General features: G+C 47.8%; 1 protein-coding gene across 1 annotated transcript in view; it reads left to right on the top strand.

The window, feature by feature from the left end:
• Positions 1 to 1332: 1332 nt before the first annotated feature.
• SIM1 (SIM bHLH transcription factor 1) overlaps positions 1333 to 17275 on the top strand; it is a 75181-nt gene continuing 59238 nt past the window's right edge. The window contains exons 1-6 of the mRNA XM_025383463.1: positions 1333 to 1648; positions 2326 to 2948; positions 12451 to 12533; positions 15944 to 16033; positions 16601 to 16709; positions 16852 to 16937. Coding sequence (XP_025239248.1) covers positions 2774 to 2948; positions 12451 to 12533; positions 15944 to 16033; positions 16601 to 16709; positions 16852 to 16937 — 543 coding nt within the window. The 5' untranslated portion in view covers positions 1333 to 1648; positions 2326 to 2773. The remainder of the gene's footprint in view (positions 1649 to 2325; positions 2949 to 12450; positions 12534 to 15943; positions 16034 to 16600; positions 16710 to 16851; positions 16938 to 17275) is intronic.

Raw genomic sequence — 17275 nt, 5'->3', positions numbered from 1 at the left:
GGCAGCAAGGAGGTGGCAGATGTCTGTATTTTTGAACAAACACTCTTAAAGTTGTTCTGAATATCAGCAGAATGGCACACACCCCTCTTCAAAGTATTTATTTTCTCAATGGCAATTAGCGCCACAAACGAGAGGATGAGTGCCCAGTCACTGGTGTTCTCACTGATTTTCATGACAGATGAAACAACTCCCCCCAAACGCACCTCCGGGAGCCGAATCTGGTCACAGGCAGTACCCAAACCAAGCCGGGAATCGAGTCTGTAGGATGTGATTGGTGAGCACAACAATTGTTTTGGGACAATTTGAGTTTTTCTCTATGCTATCTGTTGTGTTTTCTCAGATGAGAGAAAGAGAAGGCGTTTCAAATTAGAGGGTCTCTAGGAGATAATTACTCAGGGAGAGTCCTGGTGAGCGTTTGTTTAACCAGCTCCTATTAGGGAATTGTGAGCTCCTATTAGGGAACTGTGAGGATCGTTAAGTTCATTCATGCAGACTGTATCCTTTCTGTAAGGAATAGTCATGTTGGACTTTTGTTTCCTGAACAAAATCCGACAAAGAGTTGGCTAATGTTTAAGATAACGGACTGTTGTGATATGTATCTCTATATATCAATCATTCTATTTTGCCCTGAAATGTAACGTGTTCCCCTAGTGTCCCCCTCGCTTCTCCCCACAGGAAAACTCCCTGATCGAGCTTTCCACAGTGAAAAAAATCAGCCCCCAAACCCAAACCGTTTAGAAAAAGGCGCACTTCTTTGGGATTAATTTAAAGACAGTTATTGTATTTATTTCCTCTGGCAATGAATTCCGTGTCTTCATGGTTTCACAGAAAGAGAAAATAAAGCACAAAACCGGCCTCGCGCATGCCGTCGGCCCCCGACTGCCAGCGGGATGGGCCTTTGGGCCAACCCTGCCTCCTCCGCCGGTAGAACTAACCAGCCGGTCCGACCTCCGCTGCCTCCGGACGTCCCCGGCTCTTCTGGGCCGCCGCGCTGGACTGAGCGCTTAACCACCCGACCCCAGGGAGCCCGAGGAACGCGGGTCGCACACGATGTCGGGAAGGCCCAGGAGGCCGCGAGCAGCGGCGGCAACCGGACAGCGCCGACCCCGCACCCGGGGCTCATTAGGAGCCCAGCGGCGGAGCGGATAGTAAGATCCAGACCCCGGAGCCTGGACGCGCGGAGGGCGGCGCGGGGCCGACTCGTGTCACTCATCCCTGTTGGCCAATAAGCGCCTCGCCCCTGGCCGGGCCAGGCCAATGGGAGGCTAGAAGGCTTGTGAGTGGCATTGAGGGAGGGCGGGAGAGAGGCGGCCCGGGAGTGAAGTTGAAGCTAAACCCTTAAGCTATAAAGAAGTTACGGGCGACAGTTTTCGGCTTCCAATTAGGAATAATAGTGAAGTGGCTTCGTAGCAACTACGGAGGACCAGGATTCTAAAATCACCTCACTCTTCCCAAAGCTTGCATCCTCCTTTTTCTGCCACGCACCGCTCCTCCAATTCATGATCCAGAAAAGGGAGCCGGGAATGCTCTGCTCCTCTCTGCCGGTGGGAAGCGGAGAGGCCGGCGGAGCCGCTGGGTTGGACGGTAGGCATGAGTACAATTAAGAGATGGGCGCCCCCGAACCCTCTGCCGCCTGTGGGGACTGAAGGTAGGTGAAGCAGAAGACATCCCGCGCCCTACCAGCAACCCCGGAGCTCCGCGGCGGTGTGGGAGAGGCCGCGGCCCCTCCCACCCCCAGGGCGCCTGCGAGGGGCTGTCGCGAGCGCGCCACCTGTTAACCTGGCGCTGCCGGACCCCGCTTGTTGCCGCCCCTGCTGGGCAGCCAGATCGCTGGGTCGCCTTGGGAGTCCCGAGGGACTTGGTGTGTAAGTGTCACTTTTTGAGGAATCCCTCAGACTTAAGGCCCAAGTTAAAGAGGTAGCCAAGGTCCACATCTGCCAAGGTCGGGAGCTGAAAGGCCCCCGCCGCACCGTGGAGGAATTCTGAATTGTAGAAACCTGCTTTCGTGGGACATGCACCCAACCTGGGCGCGGGCTCGGGGACCCGCAGCGGAAGGTCTCTTGCGGGTCTTAAAAAATATGCATTTTGTTGTTTGGGCAACTTCCCAGGGGTCTGGAGGATGTGGCTGGCATGAGTCAGGGAATGCCAGCATTATTTGCAGGGGGCCGTCTCGCTGCCGATTTATCCGGTTCTTTAAAAACAAACCCAAAACGCCTGGCTAGGCACGCTGAGTCCCTTTCCGGCCGTGTTTTTGGAATTGGGACAAATGTGTGAGTGGTTGTGGAGCCGCGGATCTCTTATGCTCTGATGTTGTTGTCTTCACAGGGCCTTGAAAGAGTTGTCTGGAGTTCCTGCTCTTCCTAAAGGGGCTCGGAGATACCTTAAATGCCGCGAGACTGAAGAACAAACGTCGGGGATTATTATGTCGATTTTCCGAGGACCAGCGTTCGCAGCTCGGAGTAGAAGAAAAGGCTGGCTCCTCAGGGGTCCCACCGGCATTTGATACCCCGAGGACCCCCAGGATTGCCCAAATTCCGTGGATCAGCAACTTTCCTATACTGCATCCCTCATTTTCAAAGAAAATATTTTCCGTTCACCCCCGCTGGTCTTTTACTGCCATTAATACACTGTTCTTGGTGCAAATACTTCAGCCTCTTTATTCAAAGTATATTTTATGTTTTTGCCAAATATGATCTCTAATTGAAAGTTTATTTTTTGTTTTGGATGAATCTGCGGAGTTTACGTTGTAAGAAGAAAGGGGGAACAAGACACAATGAAAGAAAAGTCCAAAAATGCTGCCCGGACTAGGAGGGAGAAGGAAAACAGTGAATTTTATGAACTGGCTAAATTACTGCCTTTGCCTTCGGCTATCACCTCGCAGCTGGACAAAGCATCCATAATCAGACTCACGACCAGCTATCTCAAAATGAGAGTCGTGTTCCCAGAAGGTAAGTGACTTTGACCAGATGGAATTTCAAATGCAGAAGGGGCAGGGGATTTGCCAGGCAATGAGCCGAAACCAGTGACCAGAGAAATGCATACATATTTACATATATATTCTGCAAAGGGAAGTTTAGCTCGGCTACTTCACTAAGGTCCTCACTGAACTCAGAATTTCTGTCGCTTTTTCGAGGCTCCCTCTACTTCCCCATCAATACTTTCTCTTCAGTCCATCAGATATGTTTGGTTGGGAAGCAGCCCAACAGTCCTTTTGTCAACACTTCAGATACTAGGCTCAATTGAAAGTACTACTAATCCAAACATGACTTTCTTTTTTACTCCTCTTGTTAGAATTTTGTCCAGTAAAAAGCCAGAGCACTGCCAAATTCTGTATTTTTTGCCAGGTGTAGATAGACCCATGTACCTGGAGCTAGATATGCCAGATAATAATTTCTCTATATGTCTAAAGTTTTGCAAATGGGTAACATGCATATTTGTGAACAAGTATGCCTGAATTTACTCAGGTTCTTAAATAAATTCTAAGCAAATTTATTCTGAGTTTTCAAGACATTCGCAGATTCTGGAATAACTCTGGAGCTTGATGATTTGCAACTGTGGGCTTGGTGTTATCTGTAAGATAATAGGCTAGTCCTAAAATACATAAGATTGAATTAAGATGGCTAGCCCGCTTAGAAAATATCTTCTGGCTGTCAGGTTGGCAAATGGATTCTGAGAAAATCGTCCAATAAGGCCTAGAAGTTAGAATAGCTGAGCTGTTGACTTGGTTTAAAACTCGTATTTAGATTATCAAGATTCACTATGTGAGGACAGTGCAGCTTTCATAGAACAGTGTCCTGTATAAAACCATTTATACTTATTAGAAAAGTACACTTTTCCATTTGCCCATCTTTTCCTTTACTTGCATTCAAATAATACAAACAGATTTTTAAAAAATATATATTGGATATGTCTTTGCTGGGAGAAGGGGATTCAGAAGTGTAAAAGAGGGATTACTAAACAAGCAAACAAACAAAAATCCAAAAGAAAGAATTCTGTTTATTTACAAATGAGAACTTCTGATTTGACCCCTGGAGGTGTTTGCTGTTGTTGATTTTAGATGTTTGGGGTTTGTGGTTTTCCATTAAATGAATGGATGGGCAGGAAACAGTCATTATTGGGTTTGCAGTTTCACTTTGCTTGATCATGACATTAAAGTTATTATCTAAGTCAAAAAGCCTGCAAAACATGCTCCAAGCCAAAGGAAAACTTTCAAATTATAGTTCAGTTCTACCTTCAAACTACAAGTGATGTTTTAGTCGTTCCCTCCTAAAGCAGTTCCTTGAACAGTTCTTCTCTGACCCTGGAAACCGCGGGGGAAAAAAGAAATGAAAGTCTAAAGTACCTGAAAAGTAAATAAATAAATAAATAAATAATTTAAAACGAAGAAGAAGAAGAAGAAGGGGAACTTATATACCAAAAACCACATTTCCCATTCACACTGTGCTATGAATTGTTGATGGGATAATTACCATTATACCACACTGCCTTCTATTTAAAAAAGAGATCTCGTTGTCTTTTATACTGTCAGCGCCTACTTTATAAAAATAAAGCTATTGCGAACTCCGCTGGCCGCACTGTTCCTAACAGGATTATTAGCAGTGATTTGTCAGCCCCTGCGGTCTCAGTGGGCTCCCTTTCTGCGTGATTTCCAGCCGGTCTCGTCAATTATCTGTGCCGATGTCGCTCGCTGTTTGATCAGAAGCAGCATATGGTGCTGCTTGTGGGGCTGCGAGTAATCGCGGGAGGAGAATAGCAACGCGGCGTTCTGGGGCAGGCACCGAGCCGGCCGGGAGAGCCCGGGGAGTCGCCCGGCCAGGGACGCTAGTCGGCTTGGTGCAGACCCGGGGCAGGCGCAGCTGGGAGGATATCGGGCTGTTTTCTGCTGTTGTTCGTGTTTTTGTTCTTAAAAGAGCAAGCCTTTTTGCTTAATTAAGTGCTAACTCTACACATTGTAAGTCGCGTTATAAATAAATAGGAACAAAAAGTAAACTCTCACAGCCAACCTCTCGTTATTTTTAAAGAGAGCGCCAATGAAAGCTTCCGCTGGAGTCCTCTTGGTGGCCAGGATGGTCCCCTCTGGCTACTTTAACAGCCACTGTGCTTTCTGCAGCCCCCTCACCTTCCCCCCCCCCTCCAGCCCCGGACCCCTCCTTTCTCTCCCTTCTGTGGGTGAGTGTGAGTTTATGGGGTGGAGGGGGTGGACGATGTGTGAACTCTGGGCACATCATTTGTTTCTCCAGCTACTGTTGAGCTCATAACTCACCCTCAGCTTCCACCCAGTGAGCTAGACAGGGTCATCAGAACAGCTGGCTTCTAGGGATGAGGTTTTAATTTTGACGGTGGACAAACTTCAAAAACCCAAAACCCAAACACAGCTCTTGAGAATATTAAACAACAACAACAACAGCAACAACAACAACAACAACACCACAACAGCTTTCAAAGCAATAAAATAGTCACAATCGCAAGACCAGGCACAACCTGTAGGGGGTGCCAAATTTAGGTTCAGTGTTGACTGAAGGCTGAGAGTGGACAAGATTGGGGTCCAAGGCAGTTGGGGTAACTGATCACTTTATATGGATGTAATCTTTTCTAGTGGTGTTAAATGGAATTTGTTAGAACATGAAATTCATCTTTACATCTATCTTGAAGCCATCTTAGTACATAGTAGGTCCTCAACAGAATTTTAAGGATGAGATTAAGATAGGTATAAATGTCTTATCACAGGTAATATATGAATTTTGTAAGTTATATAATCTAAATAATTATTAATCTGGTGACATAGCTGTAGGTATAAAACTGCTGTAAAACTTCAGTTTTGTTCATATACTATTTCATCGCTAATACACTGTAATGCCAAAAGTCTATAAGTTAAATTAACAAAAATCATTTCATAATTATATTTGAAAGAATAAATATCCTTAAATACACCTTAAATACAGCTAATTCCCTTCCCTTTTCATTTGCCGAATACACTTTTTTGTTTTCCTCCCAAGTCTAGTAGCTTCCGTGTCTGGGGGCAAGTTTCAGCTTTTATTTGCCTGAGTAGATGAAGTTAAACTGTTTAGGTGAAAATGCGGGAATGGGAGAACAGAGAAATGGGATATGGGTACCTGAAATAATTAAGAATAAAGCATTAGGTTGGAGATTTCAGAGAAAAAGAAAATTAGGAAAGATAATTGAGAAATCACTAACACTTCATATCTCCCAATTAGTGACATATTATATTCCAAAGTAGCCTTGTGAAGAAAAAATCGAGGCACATGGAAATGTACCAATTTTTGGTATTATCAAAGCCAGAGGGACAGGATCTAAAAAATAGCATGACTTTATTTGTGTGCAAAATACGACAAATTCAACTACAAAGAGATATATATTTGTTATCCAGCTATAAAGCAATTTTGGCTGGGTGTGTAGTGGCTTTCATAATAAACTTTGAAAGGATCAGATATATTTTCTAATCTATAGCTATTCAAAATCTTGGTAACATCACATTGCCATTTCATTGACAAGATGTCTTGGAAAAATAAAAATAATCAGAGAGTTGAAATTAGTAACTACTCAGGAAAGATCGTCTCTACAACAGACAAGGGTGATTAAACAACTTCCGCAGACGGTTTCTATAATTTTCACCTGAAGATTGAAATCCTTAATGGCGATATATATATATATATATATATATATATATATATATATATATTTTTTTTTTTTTTTTTTTTGAGGCAGAGAACTGAAAAAGAAAAGGAGGCCCCATTTCCCACGTGGGTCGGTGATTTAAGGCTGTTTTTCTTGCTTCTTGGGGAAATGATTGAGCATTAGGTTTCCATGTTTATTTTCTTACAGAAGTTTTTCTCATTTAAAGGCCTTTAAGCACAGTTTACGCTCCGTGCTGGTTTTCTGTGTTTAATTCCAGTTTTGATGTTGACTTAAAATGTGGAGTGCAGAACTAAACTACGGGCAGAGCATTTGCAAGGCGGATTTATGTGCTAGAAATTGTAGATCAGATCAATAAAAAAGGATACTTTTTTCTTTTAAGGGAGGGATCACTAATAAAAACAACAACAACAAAAACAGGTATTATAAGCTATTGTGGGATGCTTTCAAGCAGGGTGCAATCACTCATCTAATGATAAAACAGGGCTGAATTTCTAAAGGACAAATCTAATTTCTAGGGCAGTTGTTGTTCAGTTCTAAGAAATCTTGGCAGCTTCCAGCTTTTACAGACCCAAATGTGGACACAGAATGAGAGCCCATAGATTCTCACCGCATTTCTCCGTACCACCAGGTATTTCTCAGGAAAATGAGGCTTGTACTTTGCTAACATCTAATGATTTTCATGGGCCACCCATTGCCAGTCTCTGATCCGTGAAATTTTAAAATTTTGTGTGGAGGAAGGGGAACCTCAATTATTTAGGGATGGTCCTGCTACTCTGAAAGTGCTAAAACAGTGTCCACGGCAGAGTAAACTTCCTTCCGCAGGCAGCCCCACCAATAGGCGGTTCCTGCGCCTTGTCTCTCGGCCTCGCGGCTCAGGGCCGACAGGGGACAATTAGGTCCAGGCCCCCGTCGCGCCTCCCGCACCGTCCAAAGCACGCAGTCAGCCAGGTCTGCGCGGTGTGTCCCATCCTCTGTCTGCGGTGGCTCCAGCCAAGGGCCTACCTCGTGGTCTCAGCACAGTCTCCTCACTCCCCAGGCCGGCCCAGGTGCCACCCCCTGCCCGGATCAGAGGTCCCGCTGGAGCAGGTGTGTGCAGCAGCCCCTCATGCCGTCCCGGCCACTGCCCCCGAAGGGCAAGCAGTCGTCTAAATCTTAGGTCCAGATCCAGTCTGTTTGGGCAGTTCCTGGGAAGGCGGGTTAGGTGCCATCGTCCGAGTCCCTGCGCCAAGTAGAACCGAAGTGGATTCGCCTGCGACTTTGGGCTTGGCCACGCCAGCGCGGGCCTCTAGAGAGGTGGCATCGCCAAAGCTGGGCCGCATTCGAAGACACGGAGTCCCAGGGCGACATCGATTGACGTTTTTCGGCCGTCACGCAGGACTGTCTCGTGAACCCTGCATGAATTTCGCCCCCAGTTTTAGTCTGGCCGAACCCCGCCCTCCTTGGGTTTCTGCAGTCTTTTGGCGGCTGACTCCAATTCGGGCAGCCAGGTTGGCCCGCAGGCTCTATGCCTATGGGAAGCCCAAATTCCGGGGCTGGAGCTCCGCGAAGGCGCAGAGAGAGAGAGAGAGAGAGAGAGAGAGTCAGCGCTGTAACCTTAGGCCTCTACCCCACATTTACAGTAACATTAGTGGATTCCCTGGGCACGGCCGCGGTGTCTCTGAACTGGGATCGGCAGGCAGGAGAAATCAGGGCACTGCCGAGTGCAGGCACACACTGTGGGGTCCAGGCTGCTGCGTGCAACAAGACCTGGCCCGGCGCGCTAGCCGATGCCCTCAGGTCAACCACACAGGCCCCTTGGCCGTAGAGGGCCGCAGGCAGAGGAGGGCAGCAGCGCCAGAGGTGGGGTCGGGTGCGCCTTGGTGCGTGAAGCGGCCTCCTGCCAGTGACTGCTCCAGGAGCTTGGTTCGGGCTGGTAGCACCCATTTGCAGTCACTTTTTTTCTCCAAAGAGCCCGGCCGCGGAGGCGCCAGGAGGCTAAACACAAAGGCCACTCAACGTCTCAGCCCGGGGAAGACTTGGACAGTACTCATTTAGCGACGATGCGCAGGCCCGGAAGGATACATGGGATTTGGGGTTTTCAGGATTACCCCCCACCCCCGGATCAGACTCTCCTACACACTCTCAAGGGACACTCAGTTGGTTGAGACAAGTTGTTCAGGAACCGCAGTGGCCTCAGCCTCGGAGGGCTTTCCCCTCCTCAGTCACCAAGCCGTGGTCAGGTCATGAAACAGCGCCTCCGTCCACCCTCCTCCATTGCCTAAAAGGCACCTCAATTAGTTGAGGAGGTGAAGGTTCCCGGGAAGGACTGCAAGGAGGATACATTTCTATTGAGATGTAGCGTTTATTTATTAAAATAAATAAAAAATTAAAAAAAAAACAGAACACACTCTTCTCTTCCTCCTTTTCCTGTCTGAGTGAAGGCGGTGATGATGCCGGGTCTGTAATCTATATTTTGTCAAGGGTATGAAATTCATTCCGAAGGAAAAGCTCTATCAATTTATTTTTGCTGCTTGCAATAACACAGCTGGATGATGCTTTGAGCTCACGCTAGACTGGGGCTCATCATTCATTCGCCAAGAACGGGCCTAAATGGTGCCTGTGGGATTAGGTCAATTTTAGTGGATCTACTTCGCCTCATTTGGTTACTAATTGGTTTCTTGTTTTATAAATCGAAATCTCATTTTCAGGAAATTACAAAACCCGTGCAGTCAGTCCATTGAGGTAATCCTTGGGTCAGGGGGTATTTAAATGGAAATGGCTCAACCGAGAACGGAGGGTAAAGCAACAGTGAAACTTGCCTGGGTTTCACAGGAAATGTGAGCTAGCCCTTTAGATCCATAATAGATACATCCCTTCTAATGCTACTTATGTAAATATGATAAACCAGACTTTAAGGGAAGACGGGGGCCTGGGAGAAGCAAAATTTATCAGCTAAGGTTAATGTGGCATATCTTGGAAATCTTCCAAAATAGATTCTGTTTTCCTTTGTCTTCGGCCACTTTAGCTGAGGAAAATCCTTTTGTCTAAAACCCGATTTAGTTATCGCCTCCCTCACAGAGCTCCTTTTCTCCTTTGCAAAACCCCGTTCCCTCGGCCTCACCGAATTACAAGAGAATCTTTAGATCTTGTTCCCACTGTAATCCCGCCGCAAAGGGAGCTGGTTTCCTCCTCATTTTAAACAGACAATCAAAGGATTTGCGAATTTTCTGCGGTAGGTCAAGTGCAGAAACGAAATCTCAGCTTACCCCCTCGCCAACTGAAATTGGGTTTGCCAGAGCGCGTCAACGAAGGCAGGAGGCGAGGGGGTCCAGGGAGGAGGTCTCTACCCCACTTCGAGACTTTAGGGAGGGGGGACCCCTTACTGGGACTTGGGGAGGTTCCCTCGATATTAGATCGGGAAAGCCCGGCAGGTAGACGAGAGTAGCCAGTCCTTTATAAAACATTAACTCAGACACAATCGTGAGATTTCTACGGGTAACAGAAAGAGAAGGCAAACCTCCGGGAAAGCAAAAGGTTCCTTAAAAGGTGGCGGGGGTGGGGCAGGAGAGGGCGAGGAAGGCTCCTGTTAACCTGTGCCGGACGGGTTGTTTATTAACCAGTGGGGAAGTCTTATTTTCCCTTGTAGGCGCATACTAATGAGGCCGAAACCCGAAACAACAAACAGCCTAGGCTGGCACCGGGAGTTCAGAACGAGTATTTATCCCGAGCCCAGCCTGGGGGGATTTTCAGATCATTCTGGTTGGGAGGCCGCTTCGGGTATCTTACAGCCGCTTTGGGAGACCCTCAAAACGTTAGTTTGAAGACGTTTTGTTGGCCTTCAGCGCAGGCTTCGTACCCTTCCGGGAGCCGCGCGAGACCTGCTCCCAGTCACAACGCAGTCTCCGCCCGCTGTGGGCTCGCCCGAGTGCCCCGGCCCTTGGTCCCCGCCAAGCTTTGGGGTTTAAGGCCTCCGTAGGCCCCAGAGAGCCCAAGGGCCAGCGTCGCCGGCGTCCTCGGCTTTCCCGACAGGGTCCTTTCTCCTTTCCCCCGTGTGGCCTCCGCAGCCAATCCCTCCTGCCACTCCTTCTGAGTGGGTATGTCTGAGCCGGGATTTAAAAAGAAAAGAGCAGGTCGTGATAGAAACGAAGAATAGGTTGGCTGAAACGGGAAGAGCGATAAATGTGAAAAGGCGAAGGGGTGTGTACAGGTGGCTGTGGCGGGGGCCCTCCCAGAATGGTCCAGGAGGACCCCAGGGACCAGGGCAGTGGAGTCTCTCCGGGGAGGAAAACTGGGGCGGGCTAGAGTCGGGAGGAGTTGACCGGGAGCCAGAGAGGTAGAGGAGTCCCGAGTGCGGGCGGGGAGCATCAGTGTTTGCAGAGTGGTGGGGAAATCGTTAGATTTATTTAGATGTGCAAACACCCAGAAAGACTGGATTTGAGTTTAAGGGGCGCTCACGGTTCCTCATTACCAAGGCTTTGATCGCTTGCTTAGGAAGCAGCTCCTAGCCAACACCTTTTAAAAATCCAACTCCATGTTTTATTTTGAAATATCTGCCCCCAACCTCATATTACAAGGCCAGTGTTCATCATTGTGTACTTCTTGGTGATTTGCTCCTTAACGCAGTAAATCACCTTTCTGAGGGCTGGGGTGTAGGAGGTCATGTTAAACTTTGTTTAATGGTGTAAGAAGAAAAGGATTTAACTACCTAGTTAAAATAATTTTAGCAGCAGCACTATTAAAAAGATAACACCCATAAATAGCTTAACACAGGCCTTCAAAAGTTTTTTTTTTTTTTTTTTTGCCTTCTTTTTTTTTTTTCTTTCCACAAAAGGGTACTCTAGCATACTCCATATTAAATTTTTAAAAATCGGCCACAAGAGTCCTGAGCGTTTTATTTTTTTAGGCATCACCAGAGAAAGTTTGCAGCAAAGCCTCCAAAGATCTTAATGGGGAAACACCAAGGAGAGAAAGAGATGGTCTATGTTAATAGAATACAGTACCCGGAACGTAGAAAAGTTGAATGAGTCTCAATTCGAGAAGAGAACGAAAATATTACGAAAAGGTTGTTAGCACCCCAAAGTAACTGACTTCAGAAAAAGCCCATGCGGGTTTTAGTGGTAGGGGGGTGGGTAGGGGGCATGAGTTGTGTGTAAGGCAAAGGGCTAGGAGGCGAAAGGAATAGGAAGATGGGTTGATCAGTGACGCTGGTAGACTTCAGGCTGGAAATCATCCGCCAGGGAACTAATTTTTCCGAAGGGGATTAAAGCCAGAGGCCAAGGGGAGGAGAGTGGCTAGAAGCCCAGCAGCCAATCAGAAAGCCCGCCAGGGACCGGTTGGACCTGGCCGGTTGTCTCAGGTCGCTGTGGGCTGGCAGTGGCTTTCGCTGGGTGTTGGGACAAGCTCGGCCCCGGGAAAAGGACGACGATGAAAACTTTGGGCGAGAAACAGAGTGCCCTTACCCCCGTAAACACACTAGTGAACCTACACGAAAGTTATCGGTGAGGTGCAATGTTGGAGGCTTTTTCGGAGCCTGGGCCACTTGGAGTCCTGCCAGGGGGCCTTTGGCCTGGGCCCAGCTCTCCCTGAGAAACCAGGTCTAGTTTAGAAGACGAAATCTAACCTCTGCTGAGAAACTGAGAGGACGGACTGAAATGTACACTCTCCCATCCTCCGCTGTCCACATTGAGAGGGATCCCGTATGGTATCCAGTCAAAGGGCTGGTGTTCGCTCGGGTAATACAGTCGCGGGACTTGGTCCCAAACTGCCTGCCAGGTCCGGGTTCAGTGGCTACAGGATGTTTCTGTGTCTCCACAGGGCTCGGCGAGGCGTGGGGCCACTCGAGTCGGACCAGCCCCCTGGACAACGTTGGCCGAGAACTGGGCTCCCATCTGCTCCAGGTACAGGTGCAGGTCTTCCGGCGGCACATAAGCTTTGAGGGTCTGAGTGTCTGGCCCTGAGTTGGGCTTTTAGTTTCTCAGAAAAACAAAACAAAACCGAACAAACAAAAACAAAACAAAACAAAAAACAGGGATCTGGATTGCACGAGGCCCTCTCAGAGCCCAATAGCTGCTGCAAAGTAAAATTTTAGCTTTTGCAGATGATGCCTCAAGAGGTTGAGAGGGAGGCAAGGTAGACAAGTGAGAAGTTGGGTTTGGAAGGTAGCCCAAGGAGGCCCCATCAGAGCAACCTAACCGAGGGAGGGGGCACCATTTGTCTCCATCGGGCTGAGGGAACTGGAACACCCCAGATCAGGCAGAAGAGGCAAGGCCACAGAACCATCCGAATCGAAGAATTTCCAAAGGAAATAACATGAATCTGTTTTTTCTCTCAGTGCTTTAAGCCCACACCTTTCCAATTCAGCTACATCTGCAACTGGTTTTATCTCCCTGTAGTGCCCAGGTTCCCTCTTTTCTTCCTATTCCCCTTTATTTCAAGCCAGCCCAGGCTGCGTGCAGGACTTTGCTTAAGCACATACACCCCCCCCAGATAATGAGTCTAACCAATGCTAGGCTCCCATTACTTTGTGGTTTGTAATGCTCACAGTTTTAAATTGCTCTTTGCCTACTTAAGTCACAGAACAAATATTTTAAATTGCAAAACCCCGGTGGCATTTTTAGATTTTGCATTTGTCCCAACCCTGCAACATCATCATTATTATTATTCAAGCCCACTGGGAGCTACTTCCCCCGGGGGCCTTGAACCTAAGCAGCATTTGGGGAATCTAAGCAAGTTTTCCCTGTGGGCTGGCATGAGTGGCATCTCTTGACAGGAGCTCCTTTTCCTACCACTACCCTATACCTTTCTCCTTCCAAGACACCAAGGAGATTTTAGTTTCATGGGACAAAGAAAGGGCTTGGGCAAGCATTCTTTCACTGACCTGGCCTTCACACCTTTGAATTTATCTAGAAAGGCACTTAACTCTTAGACATGTTCTATCAGATTTCTCTATGTCCTTCCCCCAATATTTTCATATTCCCAACTAATTTTCCTCAGGAACATAAACAAGAAAACAAAATCCAAACTGTCCTTGACACTTTCTAGCTCTTGCCAATTTATTTCCTCTCCTTCACCCCACATTTCTGGCAGGACTGACTTACATTCCCAATTTCAATGCCCCCCCCCATTCACTCCCACATCCCTGCAGTTTGACATCTCTCCCACCCATCATGCTCTTCATTGGCTTCACCACATTTTGATAGCAAGAATTAGATGCTCATCTCTTATCCTAACAGAGCTCGCTCATTCCGCAAATTTAGGGGGGGCAATTGCAGGTCAGACTGAAAGCCCTGCTCTCATGGAGTTTACATTCTAAGGAGAGCAGTTTTACAAGCCCACATAGGTACACTGTGTAGTGTACCAAGTGGTATAGGTGCCATGGAGAAAAATAAAGAGGAGAGGAAGAAAGAGTAGTGCCTTTTAAAATAAGAGATGGTTGTAGAGGGCCTCACTGAGAAGGTGACATTCGGACTAAGACCTGAAGGAGGTGATACTGATTATTTAACATTGTCTCCTTTCCTCAGTTTCTAAAATAGCACTATTTCCCAGATTCTTCTCTCTCTCTCTCTCCCTGCTCCCTTTTGATTTCGCTGCCACTGGTTGGCCTGCAAATTCTGTAATTTCCCCAAGGGTTTAGCTCTATTTCTCCTGTCACAGCTTCAAGGCCACCCAGGTAATCTCACCCAACACCAGCCTCTCAACTCCTTTCTCCACATGAAACCAACTGGTTTCTCTAGTCTAGACTCTCCTCCTGAACTCCAGATTTTTGTTTCCTACTGCAAACTGGACACATCTAAATGGAAATCTGCATACACTTGAGGTTTAGCATCTCCAAAACAAGGTGCATTATCTCCCTCCCCCAGAATTCTACTCATACAAAATCTCACTAAATCTTGGTTATTGATGCCACCTTCTGCTTAGTGCCTTCACTGAAACCTTGAAGTAAACCTCTCTCTGCCACCAATGAAGTCCATATCCAGAAACATCTTTGAATTAGATTCTCGCCTTTCTATATTCCCCTTCTGACTGCCCCATTTCAGGCTTGACCATCTCTGCTGCAGCTGCCTTCTCTGATCTCCTCTTCCCCTCCACTTCCTCTTCAGATCACTGTCTTCATTCTGCCAAACAAAATACAATTAAACAAATGCCACATCTAAGCATGCTATTCTTCTCCTTAGAAACCTCTGTTAGACCTCTAGTGCTTACAGAGCAACTCTGGGTTTCTCAAGTTGACATTTCAAGCTCCAAAATCTATTGCAGGTGTAGCTCCTTTGCCATCTCTGGTTCACCAAATTCATCACCTCAGAATACACTAGGTTGGTCCTATCCCCAGACCCAGCAGACTTTGCCCCTTCATTCCTTCTGCCTAGAATGCTCTTTCTCTCTTCTCCAGTCCAAGCTTCTGTTCAAGGTTCTGCTCAAATATCAGCTCCTCTAAGGCCTGATTGTCCCCCAGGCCTCTGGTCACTCAGGCTCTGGGCTGCCTGCCTATTCAGCATTGTCTGTTCAGCTGTGTCGTCATTATATCTGTCTTCAGGCCAGTTGCCCCTGCTGGACTTCCTGCTCCTTGAGAGCAGGGTCTGACTCATCTTGTCTCTGCCTGGACTAAGGCCTTATTCACAAAGATAGAGACCATGAAAATCTTAAGACTTTCCTTCATGGAGAGCCTGTCAGTTTGATGTATCAGTGTAAACTTACACACACATACACCCTATGGCACTACTCTATGGACTTGCTCCTTGTTAAACCTCTCATCTCCTAAACGCCGCCTCTCCTGGACTCTTTCCAGAGTCACTGGCCAGCTTTCTTCTGCCTACAAACTTTAGACTGCCAGCCCTTCCATATTGACCAACCAATGCCTACTACACGACTATTCCCAAACCTTGCTATTACTCATTATAGAATATGTAGGCTGTGATTCCCCCCCCCCCAGAACTGTGTGTGTGTGTGTGTGTGTGTGTGTGAGAGAGAGAGAGAGAGAGAGAGACAGAGACAGAGACTGTGTGTGTGTGTGTGATATGGATGTATTTTCTTTGTTCATTTCAGTGGATCCTGAGTCTTACAGGGCATTAGCCTTGTCCACCAATTAGTCTGGATCTTTCCCATTGGGCTGCATGCCCCAGATGTTTACAAATTTAGAATGAACAAAAAGGGTTCATGTGGCTAGTTTTCTATGACCTGTTTCCTGCCAGACCTGCTCCACTCCATCTCTCTACACTTTGGGCTGAAAGTCACTAACTTCTGTCCTCCTGCTCGCATTTCTCCAGATGGCCCAGAGGGCTCTCTATTCTCTCTGTTTCTGCCTCCCCAGACCCTGGATGGCTTCATCTTCGTGGTAGCCCCAGATGGGAAGATCATGTACATCTCAGAGACAGCCTCAGTCCACTTGGGTCTTTCTCAGGTAGGTGAGTGGTTCACATATCCCACCTGCAGTGTTTACAGCCAGAGCTGGAAGCAGGGGTAGGGGGCTGGGTTGTGGGTAGGGGGTACTTCTCTAAACCTGGAGCTGGACATCTCACAACTGGCAGGAAGACTCTTAAATGGGTCTGAGTCTCTCCATTTCTCCACTTCCCTTCTCCTTTACCTTCCACCCTAGGCCCAAACAATGGCTAATTTTTTGAGTCCCTGTGGTAAGCCAGAAAACATGAGAGGAGGTTACATACCTATTTCATGATATCTTTATCAGAACTTTGCCAGGGTGCTGCTGCTGCTGTTGCTACTACTACTATTACTGCTATTATTATTATCATCATTATTACTGCTATTTTTATTATTATATAGACAAAGAAGCTGAATCTTAGATAGGCTGCAATAGGTGGCAAGAAGCAGAGCTGGCATTAGAACTCAGGGCCGAATCCAGAATTCTGGCTGCTGTCCTCATGGTCCTGCAGCTCCCCTGGCCTAATCTTTCAGTCCCTTCACCGGGCATTCCACCGCCACGGGGGCGGCGACATCCTCCTCTTTACAGGTAGAGCTGACCGGAAACAGCATTTATGAATACATTCACCCGGCAGACCACGACGAGATGACGGCGGTGCTCACCGCCCATCAGCCCTACCACTCTCACTTCGTGCAGGGTAAGGTAGACATGTGCCTGCGACGCTCAGGCCCATCGCGGTCCGCTTGTGATTTTCCCCCAGTTAGTCGTGGCAGAGACGCTTGCCGTCCCACGCCGCCGGTATCACACGTCCTGAGCTTCCCTCCATTCCTCTCTCCCAGAGTATGAGATCGAGCGCTCCTTCTTCCTGAGGATGAAGTGCGTCTTGGCCAAGCGTAACGCCGGCCTCACGTGTGGCGGCTACAAGGTGCGTGGCTGGAAGATCCGCTCCGGGTGGAGTCAGAGGCGGCAAGAAGCGAGGCGCGTGCGGGTGGGAGGAATGTCCCCACCCATAGGACTACCCGCGAGGGCGCCCCCAGCTTGCGTCGAGGAGCCGCAGGCCAGGACTCTCCACGAGGGCCACAGAACTTTGTGAACACCTGGGGACTATGCTTAAAGACAAAGTCTAACTGGGTGCCAATACTGGATGGCCGCGGTGGCTATGAACTTGTGACCCGTAGAGATGGGCCTTAAGGGTTCATAAGGCCTCTGAAGGGGCGGGTAACTTTGGTGGATCCCTAAGAGTTTATGCGTAGCGTTACATAA

This window comes from Theropithecus gelada, chromosome 4, assembly GCF_003255815.1.
Source record: "Theropithecus gelada isolate Dixy chromosome 4, Tgel_1.0, whole genome shotgun sequence".
Lineage (NCBI taxonomy): Eukaryota > Metazoa > Chordata > Mammalia > Primates > Cercopithecidae > Theropithecus > Theropithecus gelada.
Note: the sequence above shows the minus strand (reverse complement) of the source record. Positions and strands in the feature narration are given on the sequence as shown.